We start from the raw sequence: 15463 nt of genomic DNA on the forward strand, positions 1-15463 counted from the left end.
CTCCTGTATATTCTTCTAGGAGTTTTGTAGTTTAACACTGACACTCTGTGTTATTCTCATGCATGTCTAGAATGAGAACCACTGGATTAGAAGGAGGCTTACGGAATACAGGTCTAGAGTTTCATCTTTGTATGAATCAGTTCTGAATCAACATTACCCTTCTGTCATGTATGACTCTTTGCAACCCCATGGGCTGTAGCCTGCCAGGCTCCTCTGTCCATGGAATTCTCCAGGCAAAAATACTGGTGTGGGTAGCCACTCCTTTCTTCTGAGGATCTTCCCGACCTAGGGATTGAACCCAAGAACCCACATCTCCTATGTCTCCTGCGTTACAGGCGGATTCTTTACCACTGAGCCACCAGGGAAACCCCACCTCTGTAGTTCTGAATGAACATTACACGTATATTTCTTTAAAAAATGATAATAATAACCTAATTAGCGACTGTACCAAGCCTGACCTTTGGATTCGTATGTTTTCCAGGCAAAATACACACCCCTAGTCTTCACGTGAATGGTTCCCTCACCCTTGCCATTGGTTCAATGAAGCCACTGGATTTTTTCCTCCTGAATGTTCAAGACCAGGGTGGCAGGGTTGAAGACCTACTGTTCCATGTGGTGAGCACTCCTACCAATGGTCAGCTCGTGCTCTCAAGGAATGGAAAAGAGGCTCAGCTCGACAAGGCTGGCCACTTCAGTTGGAAAGATGTGAAGGAGAAAAGAGTGCGTTTCGTGCACAGCCGAGAAAAGCCCAGGTGAGCCCGGGTTCTGCGGTTTCCCTCCTGTCCCCTTCCCCTCAGGTCTCTGTGCTCCCTGCCCTCTGCCCCTCAGCGCCCTCCCTCCTCTTCTGGGGGAGATCGACACTCTGCAAGTGCTGCTTTCAGCTGCCTGTCATCATTTCACAGTAATTGCTCAGAGAGAGCGCTTCTGTTAGAGGCATTTTCATTTTATCACATAATTGTGGGTAATTCTCTGATGCGACGGGAAAGTTCCTAGTACAATTACCCAGTTTTTTTGGCCCGGGAGGAACAAAATCGCTTCTATACCCAGATGCAGCTGCTACTTCAGCATTAGGGTTCTCTGCCAGGGGGCAGGGCATGGCTGGAGGATGGGGTGCATACTTTTTAAGGCGTTGTATGGTTCCTAGAATTTCAGAGTTGGAAGGAAATGAAGAGTCACGGTTAGCTTGTTATTATCCACTTTCTGAGACTAATTGTGGTTAATTTTAAAGCCTGATCCAGTTTTCTTCTGATGCCTAACACAATTCTGACTGTCTTCCTCCACCCGGCTGACATATGCTTCAGGAATGCAGCTGAGTGTTAACACTTACCCGAGCAAATTGAGCCGTATAATTAGCAGAGCAAATCTACTAACTAGAAATCAGGGAATGCACCCCAAAGATTAGCCTCTTGGATTATCCTTTACCCTGCTCTGCTTCATTAGTACAACCTATTTCAAAGTGGACTCTATATGTAGATAGGGCATTGAACCCCGTGAAACCGTGATAAAGGAAGCAGTGAATATTTTCTACTATCACTACTAAATTTGAGAATTTTAAAAAATGTTTAAGATCTGACAAGTGGGGAGAAAAGTAGATCACATGTTCCCTGTTGCAGTTCAGAGCCAGTGATGTTGGTAATCTCAAAAGACCCATCTTACAGATGTAAGGACAACTAGTATTTGCTCACTGTGACCCCACCATTGTGTTGCACACTTGATGTGAATTATGTATATTTATGTTCCCAAGCTACAGATAGGAAAACTGAGGCCTTGAGCATATATGTAATCTTGTCCAGGCCTCACAGCCTATGAGTACAGAGCCGAGGCTCCAACCTAAGGCTCTCTGATTCCACACCCCATGCCTTCAAACTCAATGATTTCTGCCTCCTTAGTAGTACTTGGGATAACAGGTAACAGGTGTGCTTCCATCCTCCAGGGGCAAAAGTTCATTGTTTTAGGAAAGTATTGCTCCAGAGACAGAGCTTAAAACTCTGGTGTCTGATGCCATAGAATCCCTTTGAGTTCTGTCTTCTCCATTCATTTTCCTTCAAGTATAGTTCTTCAGTGTTTGCATCACATGTGCACAGCTCCATACCTGTAGTCATACGTCTCAGAATCACTTGTGAAAAGTGTGTGAAGTATATAAAGATCCGTAGACAACCAAAGTTAAGCCTCTCATCTGTTTAATCTCTTTAGTCCCTTATCATTGATTTCTTTCCAGGGTCAGCTTTGCACCCTTAAACAGGACAAAGAGTGGCAACTATTTTACAGAGATTTCTTTCAGTACTCTTTTTATTCTTTAGTACTCATTTTAACATTGGATTTCTTATCTAAAATTTTTTTTAAAGAAAGAATGAGAGGAAAAGTGAGACAAGATTAGTAGGAACTCACAGAAAAAGGAAATTATCTAAGTTTCTGGATGATACAGAAGCTAAAGGGGCTACCTGCCGCATGAGCTTATGGTTGTTTTCCTCATGGACATGCCCACTAGGATTCTTTAGGATTGGCTGGCTTCCTTTGGGCTGAAATTCCTCTGTGGAGTGTGAGATGACTTGGAAATGTAGTCCTAGTGACCCTGATTAGCTGGCATTGCAGAGAGGCTGAACACAGTTATTAAAATCTAAGGGCCGCCAAAATCGTTTTTCCCCAGGAGGTTGCGGGTAGCCACCCTTTCTTTCTGCATTCAGCTGCTTTGTCACCTGTATCCTCTTGAAGTCTGGAAGTAGGGGGGGAGAGGGATAGGATTTGAATGGAACCAAAAATGAAAGGAAGGGTAGAATAAGAGGGAAGACAAGAATTCCTTTTTTTTTAAATCCGATTTATTGAGGTATAATTTGCACCTAATAAAATCCCTCATTTTAAACTATACTGTTCTATGCATGTTAACAAATATATATATATAGTTTTGCAGTCTTGAGACCTCAAGCAAGATATGAAACAATCTTGTCACCCTGTCCCCATCTTCTTTTTATAAGCACTCCCTTCCCCACAGTCCCTGGCAAATACTGGTCTGTTTTTCATTCTTATTGTCTTGCCCTTTCTGAAATGTCACGTGAATGGACTCATACAGTATGTAATCTTTTGGTTCTGGCCTTTGCCATAATACTTTTGAGATCCATCCACATACTTTCATGTTTCACTAGTCAGTTCCGTGAATGCCTTTTAAAGAACCTTTAAAACAATAGTTTCTATAGTAGGCCAGAATTCAAAACTCCCATAATATGTTAATCATACATCTTACCAGCACAAAGTGAGTTCTGAACTTGCTTTAGCTTTGAAGGTGGGTAACTCCCACCTTTCCTGCTAATAGTCTTTGAAGCTGCTGAGACAACACTCTTTTATAGGAAATAAAAACCGCAGCAAAGAGTGAGTCTTATTTTATTCAATTATTTAGGACTCTTTGATTACAAGTAATGAGAGTCAACTTGAACTAGATTAAGCAAAATTTTAAGACTTGTTATAACATTGCAGGTATGGCTCAGATCTCAGACTCATCAGGGACCACTGTGCTTTTAGGGCAAGCCCAGGAGTTAGAATGGGAAATGGGAAGTAGCACTCAGTTCCTCCTCTCATCTCAGTTACTTTGCTGGAAGGCGACATTCACCTCTCTCCTAGAGACCAACTTGTTCCACTTTCTCAGCAACATGGTAGACTGTGGTTCCGCCTTAGTCAAATGAGGCTCTCAGGCCAGTTCCAAATTTCCGGGGAAGCTGGAATCCATCATTTTTCCCTAGTTCAGGCCACAGTGAATATGCTTGTGGCTAGAGGGAGGGGTGGGCATAGAGTCATGTAATATAAACACTGCAAAATGGTTAACAGGGTCCACTCACGTGAATTGGGCAGTGGTTGGAAAGAGAATTCACAGGGAAGAGGGAGTCACTGAGAACTAGTCAAAGACTGTGAAAGATTCCTTTCCATTCTGCAGCTTGATCATTAACCTTCAATGTATCACTAAACAGTCTTGGCCTAATAACTCATTTTTCAACCTGTTATATATTCTACTTATAAAAATCCAAAAAAAGAAAAAGAAACACTATTATAATGAGATAGAAGAATATAGAGTGCTTTTACCTGCATCTCACTATGTTAATCTTTATGGGCTCCTTTCTAGTTATGGCATGAGTAGTATGTTATTGTAGTGGTTTGATCCAAATTCGTATATGCACATAACCTTAAAATATTTTTAACGCTTGTCTTTCTAAAGACCAAATTAATGATTATATTGTCTCATTCTTTTCTTGGGGGCTTCTTTCAGGAAAGGTTACTTTTCTCTGAAAATTAGTGACCAGCAGTTCTTCTCTGAGCCACAGCTGATCAACATACAAGCCTTTTCAACACAGGTAAGACAACGCCATACAGTTAATAATTTCACATGCCTACTGATAGGCTTCCCAGGTTGATTAGTGGTGAAGAATCTGCCTGCCAATGCAGGAGATGCAGGTTCGATCTCTGGGTTGGGAATATCTTCTGGACAAGGAAATGGCAACCCACTCCAGTATTCTTGCCCGGGAAATTACATGGACAGAGGAGCCTGGTGTTGCAAAAGAGTCACACACAACTTCGTGACTAAACTACAACAACTCATTCTCAAGTACAAGTTCAGATTTTCTGTAGTTTTAGCAAAAATGATTAAGCTGAATTGATTGTTCCTTAGTTTCCTCTTGAAATGCCACTGGAGTAATTTTTTTAGTATTTGTGTGTCGTAACAACAACAATAATTACTGCTACACATATAATGCTCTTCTTCTGTTGTTCCTGTAATTCTCATGCTAGCCCTGTAAGGTATTATAAGCCCCAATTCACAGGCCAGAAAACTAAGTCCCAGGGAGGTCCAGTAACTTGTCTATGGTGATGTAGCTAACAGAGAGCCAAGATTTGTGCCCAGTGAATCTGGTTACACAATTTGTGTTCTTGACTATTAAACTGTACCTTACTTTTCTATACTGAATCTGATACCAGCCCTTCACATTGATCTGAAGCTGTACCAGCTGTTTAGACTTTCCTATCCCTAGGTGGATAAGTTTTTTTGTCTAAATATTTCTCTCTCTAGGATATGGAACTATGTTGGCCTCTTTTGCCTATCGTGTGGCCAAACTGCATTTAATTCAGTTTGCAGGAGTTAGAGGACCTCATGTTTAGTCGCTCAGTCCTGTCCAGCTCTTTGCAACCGCATGGACTGTAACCCTCCAGGCTCCTCTGTCCATGGGATTCCTCAGGCAAGAATACTAGAGTGGGTTGCTATGCCCTCTTCTAGGGGCTCTTCTCAACAACAGGGATCAAACCCAGGTCTCCTGCATTGCAGGTGGATTCTTTACTGTCTGAGCCACCAGGGAAGCCCAAAGAACAGTGGAGTGGGTAGCCTATCCTTTCTCCAGGGGATCTTCCCCACCCAGGAATCAAACCAGGATCTCCTGCACTGCAGACCAATTCTTTATCAGCTGAGCTACCAGGGAAGCCCTGGGAGCTTTCTTAAGCCTTATTAAGGATCTACTTAAATGAGGGTCCACTGTGGTCGTCAGGCTAACATAAGCCAGAGGAAATCCTGGTAGATACTATAAAGTTCAGTGTGATGGCACTTCTGGTCTCATCGCTCATCTCTGTTATGTTGTACTTATGTGCTCTGAGACCCAGGGATTGGAGAATTGAAAAGCTGAAATGTGCAAAGAGAGGAGGAAAATCAATATATTCTGACATTGTGAACAGCAAGAGACTGGGGTATCAGCATGGGGGAACTTGAACTACCTAAATAGTAGATCTAGGTAGGATCAAGGAAGGATATGAGATCATTGTTTTTAAAACTGTAATTTTTATATTTTTGGTTCAAAAGTGAAAATACCATAGACTTGACCCAGAAGTGGCTGCCAAATGGTATTCACAGCCAAGCTCAGCGATTCTTAATGGCATTCTCACTTCAGTGATGACTGAAGTTGCGGAATGATTAGAAATTGATATTAAATTAATTTGACCTCTGGGTTGGGCTAAGAGTGTGAATTTTGTTTTAATTAAACAAAAATGTAATCTCTGTAAATATGGGTCAGAGTGCTACCAAGCCTCAGGATTTACCGACTTAGATGTTTCTCAGTATTTAAGCTCAGATGTTCTGTTTTGTTCTTTTTGTTTGTGCTAATATAGTTACTCTAATTAGGTGAATAAAAGATGGGTTGGTTTTGGTAAGTGACTTCGTAATCTGAGATGCCAAGTTGCCATGGTTCTCTGTTCTTTGTTTGCTTTCCCCAAACCAATTAAGTAGACAGTAAAGGCATCTTTTATTTATTACATGAGAAACTTGTATCATTTTAACTGTTTAAAATGGAATTTTAGAAATTAATTTTAACTTATTTTTGTTTCTTTACATTTCTGTGATATTTCAAGATGATTTTGAACCTCCTTGAAATTTTCTTATGTGAGTTAATTTGATCTTTTTCATTTATAGATTTTTGACATCACCTTTGACCTCTCCTCTTTCGGACTCTGAGGGGCCACTCATTCCCGTATATAAGATTGCAGCTTTTGAAATCTCACTCAGGAATCCTGAGGAGTAGCTATCTTCTCATTTCATATTGTGTGATTATTATAGAGATGCATTAGTTAGAAATTACTTTAATAGATATTGAAATTTGCAGGAGGCCAGGGAGGGTATTTTTAAAAGAAAGCCATTTGGAGTCAAGAAGGCAGTATGCTGAAAAAGTCCTAGATGGTGTAATTTCAAATGATATAAAAAACTAAGATAATGTTTTCTTTGGCCTCTTGCCTTTTTTTTTTGGTGAGTTTTTTTTTTTTTTTTTTTTCTGTTGTGGTTCATTAAGTTTTATCTCTTGAAAGAACATTTTATCTGCTTACTGAAGTTGGTCAGGGGAAACCTGATAATCTTAAGGAAAACACATTAAAATTTGCCACATGAATTAGCCAGGTGGTTGCCTTACACAGACCATGATCTTATCAGGCTTTATAACCTGAGTTGGGGTGGGTACCTTCAAAATATGGATGTGACAGCTTGAAGAAAATTACTGAGAAAGACCAGAATAGCAGGAATTCACAGTGAAGTATCTTACTTCAAGTCAGCATGCTGCAACATAGCCTGGAGTGAAATACACAATTCCCAACACAGATGCCAAAATTCCATACCTCTTGCTAGTCCCCCTTTCCCTCATTTTTTTACTGAAGCATAATTGATTTACAATGTGGTACAAATCTCTGCTCGGAAAAGTGATTCAATTTTACACATATATAGTTCTTTTTGAGCTTCCCAGGTGGCTAAGCAGGTAAAGACCCTGCCAAATGCAGGAGACACAGGAGACATGGGTTCGATCCCTTGGTTGGGAAGATCCCCTGGAGAAGGAAATGGCAACCCACTCCAGTATTCTTGCCTGGAAAATCCCATGGACAAGAGGAGGCTGGTGGGATACAGTCCATGGGGTTGCAAAGAATCGGACAAGACTAAGCATGCACGCGTGGTCACATTCTTTAAAACTTTCTCTTCCATTATGTTTTTTCCTGGGAGATTGGATATAGTTCCCTGAGTTATACAGTAAGACCTTGTTATTCATCCATTCTAAATGTAATAATTTGCATGTACTGACTCCTAATTCCTAGTCTATCCCTTCCCTTCCCCCTTCTCACAAGTCAGATCTCTATGTCTGTGAGTCTTTGTAGATAGGTTCATTTGTGCAGTATTTTAGATTCCACATGTAAGTAGTATTGTATGATATTTGTCTTTCTCTAACTTTTATGTACACATCTTCTTTACCCATTCATTCATTTGTTGATGGTCATTTAGGTTGTTTCCATACCTGGACTATTGCGAAAAGTGCTGTTATAAACATAGGGGTACATGTATCTTTTTGAATTATAGTCTCTTGAATGAAGCAACTGAGTTCCCTGACACTGATCTCAGTTACAATGCAGGGGATATTGTGTTAATCAAGACAGTGGCTTGAGAAACCTCCAGAACCAGAGATGTGAAGTAACCTCCTTTGCAGTGCTTACTATGATTGACGGCACCTCTAACAAATGCTTTGACTATGCAAGAGTTCGGCATTTGGTAGGAGCATCTAGATTTCCTTAAAAAGCACAGAAACGGCAATCAGGCTACACACAACTGACTTCTGGTCCGCTGGATTGTCCTCTGTTTTCCTGCTAATAGTGCCTTCTCTCTTCCTTCCCTTCAACTCCACAGGCCCCCTATGTTCTGAGGAATGAGGTCCTCCAAATCAACAGAGGAGAGAGGGGAACCGTCACCACCCAGCTGCTTGACATCAGAGATGATGACAACCCACAGGATGTGCTGGTCCAGGTGCTCGATCCTCCACTTCACGGCCAGTTGCTCCAAACGCTCCAGTCCCCCGCGGCCCCTATCTATCAGTTTCGTCTGGACGAGCTCTCTAGGGGCCTTCTCCAGTATGTTCACGATGGCTCAGATAGCGCTTCCGACATCATAGTCTTGCAGGCCAATGATGGACATTCCTTCCAAAATATACTGTTTCGCATAAGGACTGTGCCCAAGGTAGGCCTCATTCCTAAAGCTACAGTTTCCTTGCACCTAGATAAAAAGTTAAAGTTATATCAATGATGTTATTTTGCGATGTTTATAAATTTAAGATGCAGGTAGTTATTTATATATTCAAACATTTATTAAGAACCTATTATGGAGGTTCTTTTAGGACATTCAGAAATTACAAAACACATTACTCAGTCTCAGGGGGATGGTATATATTTTGTTTGGAGCACCCTTGGCCCAAAAGAACTGTCCCCATGTTCTCTGCAAAAGGGACACTTCTGAACCTTTGTGTTGACTTGCTGCCATGAAAATACCTCATTGTCCACTGATTTTTTTGGCTTCCTTCCTGAGCATGATCATAAGAATCAATTAGACCCCTGTTCTTATCTGCTCTTTTAAAATGGCTCGTGTGATATGAAGCCTATAGTCAGATTATAATGAATCAGAAAAAGATGAGTTCAGCCATCTGTTAGTCCAGCTGAAACAGGATAAGGAAACTCTCTCTTTTAGTAATCATAGGAATACTTGGCCTAGCAGGTAGATACCCAGTAAAGAGCAGTGGTTCTCAGCTTAAGCCATCCCCATACCACTTCCCTGGGTTTTTGCTGTATCCATGAGTGCCTGTCCTATTACTTACAGAATACTTTTATTTGAATCAACTTACTTTTTTAAATGGAGAAGGAAATGGCAACTCACTCCAGTATCCTTGCCTGGAGAGTCCCATGGATAGAAGAGGTTGGCGGGCTACACTCCATGGGATTGCAAGAGTCAGACACGACTTAGCAACTAAAGTACCACAACCACCACTGTTTAAAAAAATAATTTTTATGGAGTATAGATTTATAATGTGTTAGTTTCAGGTGTCCAGCAAAATGAATCAGTTATACATATACATATATTCAATTCTTTGTTAAATTCTTTCCCTATGTAGATCATTACAGAGTACTGAGTAGAGTTCCCGGTGCTATGGAACAGGTCCATGTTAGTTATCAATTTTATATACAGTTGTGTGTATATCTCAATTCTAATCTCCTAATTTATACCCCCCTCACCTTTCCCCTTTGGTAACCATAAGCTTGTTTTCTACATCTGTGACTCTATTTCTGTTTTGTAAATAAGTTCATTTGTACCATTTTTTAAGATTCCACATATAAGCGATCTCATATATTTGTCTTTGTCTGTCTGACTTACTTTACTCAGTATGACAATCTCTAGGTCAGGTCCATTCATGTCCACCCATCAGGTCCATAAATAGCATTGTTTCATTCTTTTTTATGGTTGAGTACTATTCCGCTGTGTATATATCCCACCTATGCACAATGGTGCATATACCATATTGTCTTTATCCATTCTTCTGTTGATGGGCATTTGGGTTGCCTCCGTGTCTTAGCTATTGTAAATAGTGCTGCAGTGAGCATTGGGGTGCATGTATCTTCTCTAATTGTAGTTTTCTCAGGGGACATGCCCAGTAGTGCGATTGCCGAATCATGTCGTAGTTCTGTAGAACCTCCATACTGCTTTCCATAGTGGTTGTACCAATTTACATCCCCACCAACAATGTAGGGAGGTTCGCTTTTCTCCAGACCCTCTCCAGCGTTTCTTGTTTGTAGGTTTTTTATTGATGGCCATTCTGACCAGTGTGAGGTGATACTTCATTGTAGTTTTGCTTTATATTTCTCTCATGATTAGTGATTCAACTTACTTTTTTAAAATCATGACTTCTTCCTAATAAATAGCACTTGTGAAATCCTGGACTTAATGTAGAATTAAATTTTTTTTCCCAACTTATTAAAATTAATACATAGCCATTTTAGACAATCTCATCCATGTACAACATAAAAGATTTTGGATACTGCTAATAGGATGGCCACCACATTTAGGGAAATACAAATGGGCTAGCCCATGCTAATCGAAAAATATTTTCAAAGTCATGTATTACTTGATGATATTTCACTCGAAGCTCTTTTCTCTGTAAAAGCAAGAATGACTCTTTCCCATGATGGCAGGTTGGGAGACTTATCATTTTTTTTTATAACTTCTCATTCCAAATATCAGCACCTATTGAAGTGTCACTGATGATTAGCTAGAGAGATTGATGTGCTGAGGACAGTTTAGAAATCACTTGTCACTTTCTCACCAACGATCACTTACAATTTGCAATTGATCCCTGTGAAGGTGAAGAGCTGAATCTAATCTGGTTTGCCAGATGGTTTCTCAGTCTCTGGTCTCATTATTTTCAGCTGTTGAAAACAGTGATGGTGGGATGAGATGGGTGGGAGGAGGCGAAGGCTGATGATGAGATCGAGTTGGCAGATAGCCACCTTGAAGCTAATTCTAATTATCACCCTCTTGCAATTGCCCTGGAAAACGAGGCTTACTTCTGAAGAGGTGTAGTCTAGATAGACACAGAAAGTTTTCTGTTCTTCCTTCTCGGTTTCTTTAAGATTGTTACAGGATTTCAGTGCAACCCTAGCAGCCACCCTTCCTATCAAGGTTTCAGTTTCCATGTTTGGAGCTTAGTACAGTGTGTTGCACCATCATGGCCCATGACTGAAGGGTATTTCTAGGATTTTAGATGTTTTGAATACCAAAACATGGCAAAGAAAAACAGAATTTTAATTTATAAATTAGGCTTAAGCATAGAACTTGAGAATCCTTATACTGCCTACAAGCTGGGAGTCATGTGACTGTCCTCCCCCCCTCCCCCTTCCATGCCTCTATCTCCTGTAGTGCTGTGCTTACCTGTCCATCAGGTGAGCTAATGGCTTCTAAGCCAATGAATTAGAAAAGTGAAACCAGCTAGCAGAGCCCCGGCAGCCATTACAATGTATGAATAATAAGCATGTCAGTCTCATCCTGAAGATATTTTACAAATGTAGACTGTATCTTCTTTCAGGAATTCAGAGTGCTTTTTTCTGACATCTGTTCTGCTCATCTTTACAATATCCTAGTGAAGAAGGTTAAAATAGAGGCTGTGTAACCTTATTACCTTTAAAGGATATTCTACTATTGGTGGAAGAAATTTTGTGTTTGTTTTATTTTTCATTGGGCAGTAATGCTTGATGTGAACTACTTTTTTTGATCTTCAAGATCATTATAGGGAATTTGTCGAATTATTATCTTTAATTTTCCAAAAGGGGAAACTGAAATAAAGGAGATTTAAAAACATTTAAAGAGGTTTAAAAATGTTTATTTCTCCAAAAGTTATTTAGTGATGGATCTGAGATTTCAAATCAAGCATGTTCTGTCTCCTCACACTTAACCATATGGCTTTTTTACATTCTAGCTCATTTTTCCCTAGTGTTTTTGGTCATATATATTCTTATCCCCGTAATGGACAGAATGGAGACAATAATTTAGTCAGTTTCTCAATGTCCTATCCAAGCAGTCTGGGCCCCAAGCCTCTCCAGATCTTCCCTGTAGACTTACCACATCTTGAAATGAGTGAAGCTATTTATAATCATAAGTCTACCCAAGCCCGAGAAGGAAAAATTGCCTTAACTGCTAGTGGCGTCCAATAGGTACATAGTCAGCCATGACTGATTTTGTTCTGCTAGCCATTTCTGAAGAGAGCATCAAAGTCCTTACCCCGAGGCTACCTGTGTATTAAATTTGGGGTGAGGACAATTATTGGCCGATGTCTAGCAGGTGGCTTAAATAGAATGACCAAGGATTTTAGATCTAATTCCTAGTGAATGAATGTACAAATTACTCCCAGTGTTGTTCAACAGAGAACTTAATCTAGTAAGACAGATGGAAAGGGAAGGAGGGATGGAAAAAGGAAGCTTTGTGAGAGCAGGAACTGTTTCAGTATTGGAGCCCTGAGCCAAACACGTTGTGGAAGCTTAGTATGTTTCTGTTGGATGGAGAGATAGGTGGGTGGAGGCAACAGCTGGAGGTAAGCCTACCTTTGAGTAGATTCCTTGCGTCAGATTCATCAGCCTACTGGGCTCTTCTGCTGATGCTGGAATGGCCCATCTGAAACTGTGGCTAAGAGCTGTTGGTTCCACTCTTATTTACCAGATTCTGTGTTACTTTCCCAAAATTTATGTTTTTATCCTTGCCCTGGCAGTGAGTAAACTTGACTGCTACCCTCCAGGCTTATACTGAGTTGCTGAGGAGAAAACAGGCCCAAGACTGATGAAACATGTTCTGTTGGGGGAAGGAGGCAAAAGAATTCAAAAAGATTAAAAGGTAATAAAGAATGCTCTACTGAATAGGCTTTCATTAATTGGGTGGATTACCAAACTCAAGCCTGTAGAAATACGATTCTAAAACAATTGGGGTCTAATAAGGGCTAAAATGTAGGCAGGGAGAAGCCTTGGTTATTGGCAGATTTCTCTCCACTGCTGGGCTTTCAAGGAATTACCTTTTTATTTAATTAAAGCATCTCTGAAAATCATGCCTCTTTTTCTGCTTTGGGAATAAATCTGATGATCTTTCTGACCTCGTTTGTTGTTGTCTGAGCAGTTTTCTGCAACTGGGTAATGCTTTGATGTTAAAAACCCCCAAGTGTCATGCTATGACCTGGATGGAAAATTCTATTGCTGAAAGCCTTCTCTGGCTGTTTGGCCTTGGTAAGGCTCATGTGCAGCTGAAAAGCCCTGTTGTGCTTTCCCTCAATTTTCTTAAAACCTGTCCTCCCATGGGTTGTCTTACAGGGACACAGTTTGATTACAGGGGTGTTGGTGAGAGTTATAAATATCAATGGCATGAAGATGTTTATTTCCTTGAAAAAGAGTCTTCCTCCCTCATAAATAAGTAAAGCCTCACCACATATCAGGTTTTTACCTGTTTTGGACTTGTTGAGCTGGTTCAATTTAGCATCTTGTAAGGTACATCACTCAGAGTATACTCTCGAAAAGTGTTTGTCAATTACAAAATATTTATGTATTTGTTCATTTATAAAGCAGTTGAAATTTACATGGATCAATGGTTCTGTACTCTTGATCCAAAGCTGCAGTTTCTGAGGCATATACACATATTGGCAAACACAAAACAGTGAAGTTATCTTTTCATTGTTTTTCATTCTGATAGATAGCATCTGTGTTTCACCTTATAGGTGTCACCTCACATAATCCTTCCCTAAAATCCACTATGACTTCCAGGATTACATTTTAAAAGCCATGGTTTAAATGAGCCATTATAAATTATTTCTTATAGAATAAATAATATGTGAGGGTTGCTGTTATATCCAATTATAGCCATTTTGTATTGAATAAAGTCAGGTTGGGGTACACCATCATAGTTGAGCTCATCATTTATGTTCCAGTCTTTAACTGGGGAGGGAGGGAGTTTCCATTGTGTTTGTGGGATTTTTCCTCCAAATGATGAAGTCATGTGCCTTTACTTCTGGTTTACAAAATTAAAATCTTTGTTTGTGATGCAGCATATAATAGCTAAACTTTATTACCAGCATTTCTGTATGCCTGTTGTTTTATGAAATGAATTAGAACTATTTAATTTAAATCACTATTTTAATTATGCCCCCATATCCCTTGTTGAGATTTCATTTCCTTCTAATGTGGTACCCTGAAGAATAGATAAAACATCACTAGGCAGAAGATTCTTCAACTGAAATTATGGCTAATTTCTTGAACTTAGAAGGATATGTGTACCATTAAAAAAAAAAACCTATAGGCATACTTCATTTTATTGTGCTTTGCAAATATTGTGTTTTTTACAAATTGGCACCCCACTCTAGTACTCTTGCCTGGAAAATCCCATGGACGGAGGAGCCTGGTGGGCTGCCATCTATGGGGTCATACAGAGTCGGACACGGCTGAAGTGACTTAGCAGCAGCAGCAGCAACTCTGCATTGAGCAAGTCTGTCAAGGCCATTTTTCCAACAGCATTTGCTCACTTCATGTCTTCGTAACATGGTTTGGTAATTTTTGCAATATTTCAAGCTTTTAAATTAGTATTATATTTGTTAATGATAATCAGTGATTTGGGGTGTTACTATTAAAGATTATGACATGCTAAAGGCTCAGATGATGGTTAGCATTTTTTGCAATAAATTTTAATTAAGGTATGTACATTGGTTTTTTAAAGACACTTAATGGACTATGGTATAATGTAAGGATAAGGCAATGGCACCCCACTCCAGTACTCTTGCCTGGAAAATCCCATGGATGGAAGAGCCTAGAAGGCTGCAGTCCATGGAGTCGCTGAGGGCCGGACATGACTGAGAGACTTCACTTTCATGCATTGGAGAAGGAAATGGCAACCCACTCCAATGTTCTTGCCTAGCGAATCCCATGGATGGAGGAGCCTGGTGGGCTGCAGTCCGTGGGATTGCGAAGAGTCGGACACGACTTCACTTTCACTTTCACTTTTCACTTTCATGCATTGGAGAAGGAAATGGCAACCCACTCCAGTGTTCTTGCCTGGAGAATCCCAGGGACAGGGGAGCCTGGTGGGCTGCTGTCTATGGGGTCACACAGAAAAGTGACTTAGCAGCAGCAGTATCATGTAAAGTGAAAGTGTTAGTTGCTTAGTCATGTCCAACTCTTTGCAACCCCATGGACCATAGCCTGCCAGGCTCCTGTGTCCATGGAATTCTCCAGGCACGAATACTGGAGTGGGTTGCCATTTCCTTCTCCAGGGGGAATCTCCCTGACTCAGGCATTGAACCTAAGTCTCCTGCATTGCAGGCATATTCTTTACCATCTGAGACACCAGGGAAGCCCCGTAGGTACATCATAATTATACATGTACCAGGAAACCAAAAAAATTGTGTGACTCATTTTATTGCAATATTTGCTTTATTGCAGTGGTCTGGAACCAAATCCACAGTATCTCCAAGGTGTGCCTGTATAAGGAGATAAAGAAATTGCAAAATGTCAGAACCACTGGGGAAAGTAGATTCAAATTTGTTTAGGACATGTTAGCTATAGAAAAAGATGGTGCACAGACTTCTATTCTTTTCTTCTTGAATCTTCCCTGGACCCTACCCCAAAAGAAAGC

The 15463-nt window shown here is 40.3% G+C and overlaps 1 protein-coding gene across 1 annotated transcript in view; it reads left to right on the top strand.

The window, feature by feature from the left end:
• The window catches only part of FRAS1 (Fraser extracellular matrix complex subunit 1), a 513961-nt gene that overhangs the window by 349826 nt on the left and 148672 nt on the right, over positions 1-15463 (top strand). The window contains exons 27-29 of the mRNA XM_018049625.1: positions 482-752; positions 4253-4337; positions 8174-8500. Coding sequence (XP_017905114.1) covers positions 482-752; positions 4253-4337; positions 8174-8500 — 683 coding nt within the window. The remainder of the gene's footprint in view (positions 1-481; positions 753-4252; positions 4338-8173; positions 8501-15463) is intronic.

This window comes from Capra hircus, chromosome 6, assembly GCF_001704415.2.
Source record: "Capra hircus breed San Clemente chromosome 6, ASM170441v1, whole genome shotgun sequence".
In the NCBI taxonomy this organism is placed as follows: domain Eukaryota; kingdom Metazoa; phylum Chordata; class Mammalia; order Artiodactyla; family Bovidae; genus Capra; species Capra hircus.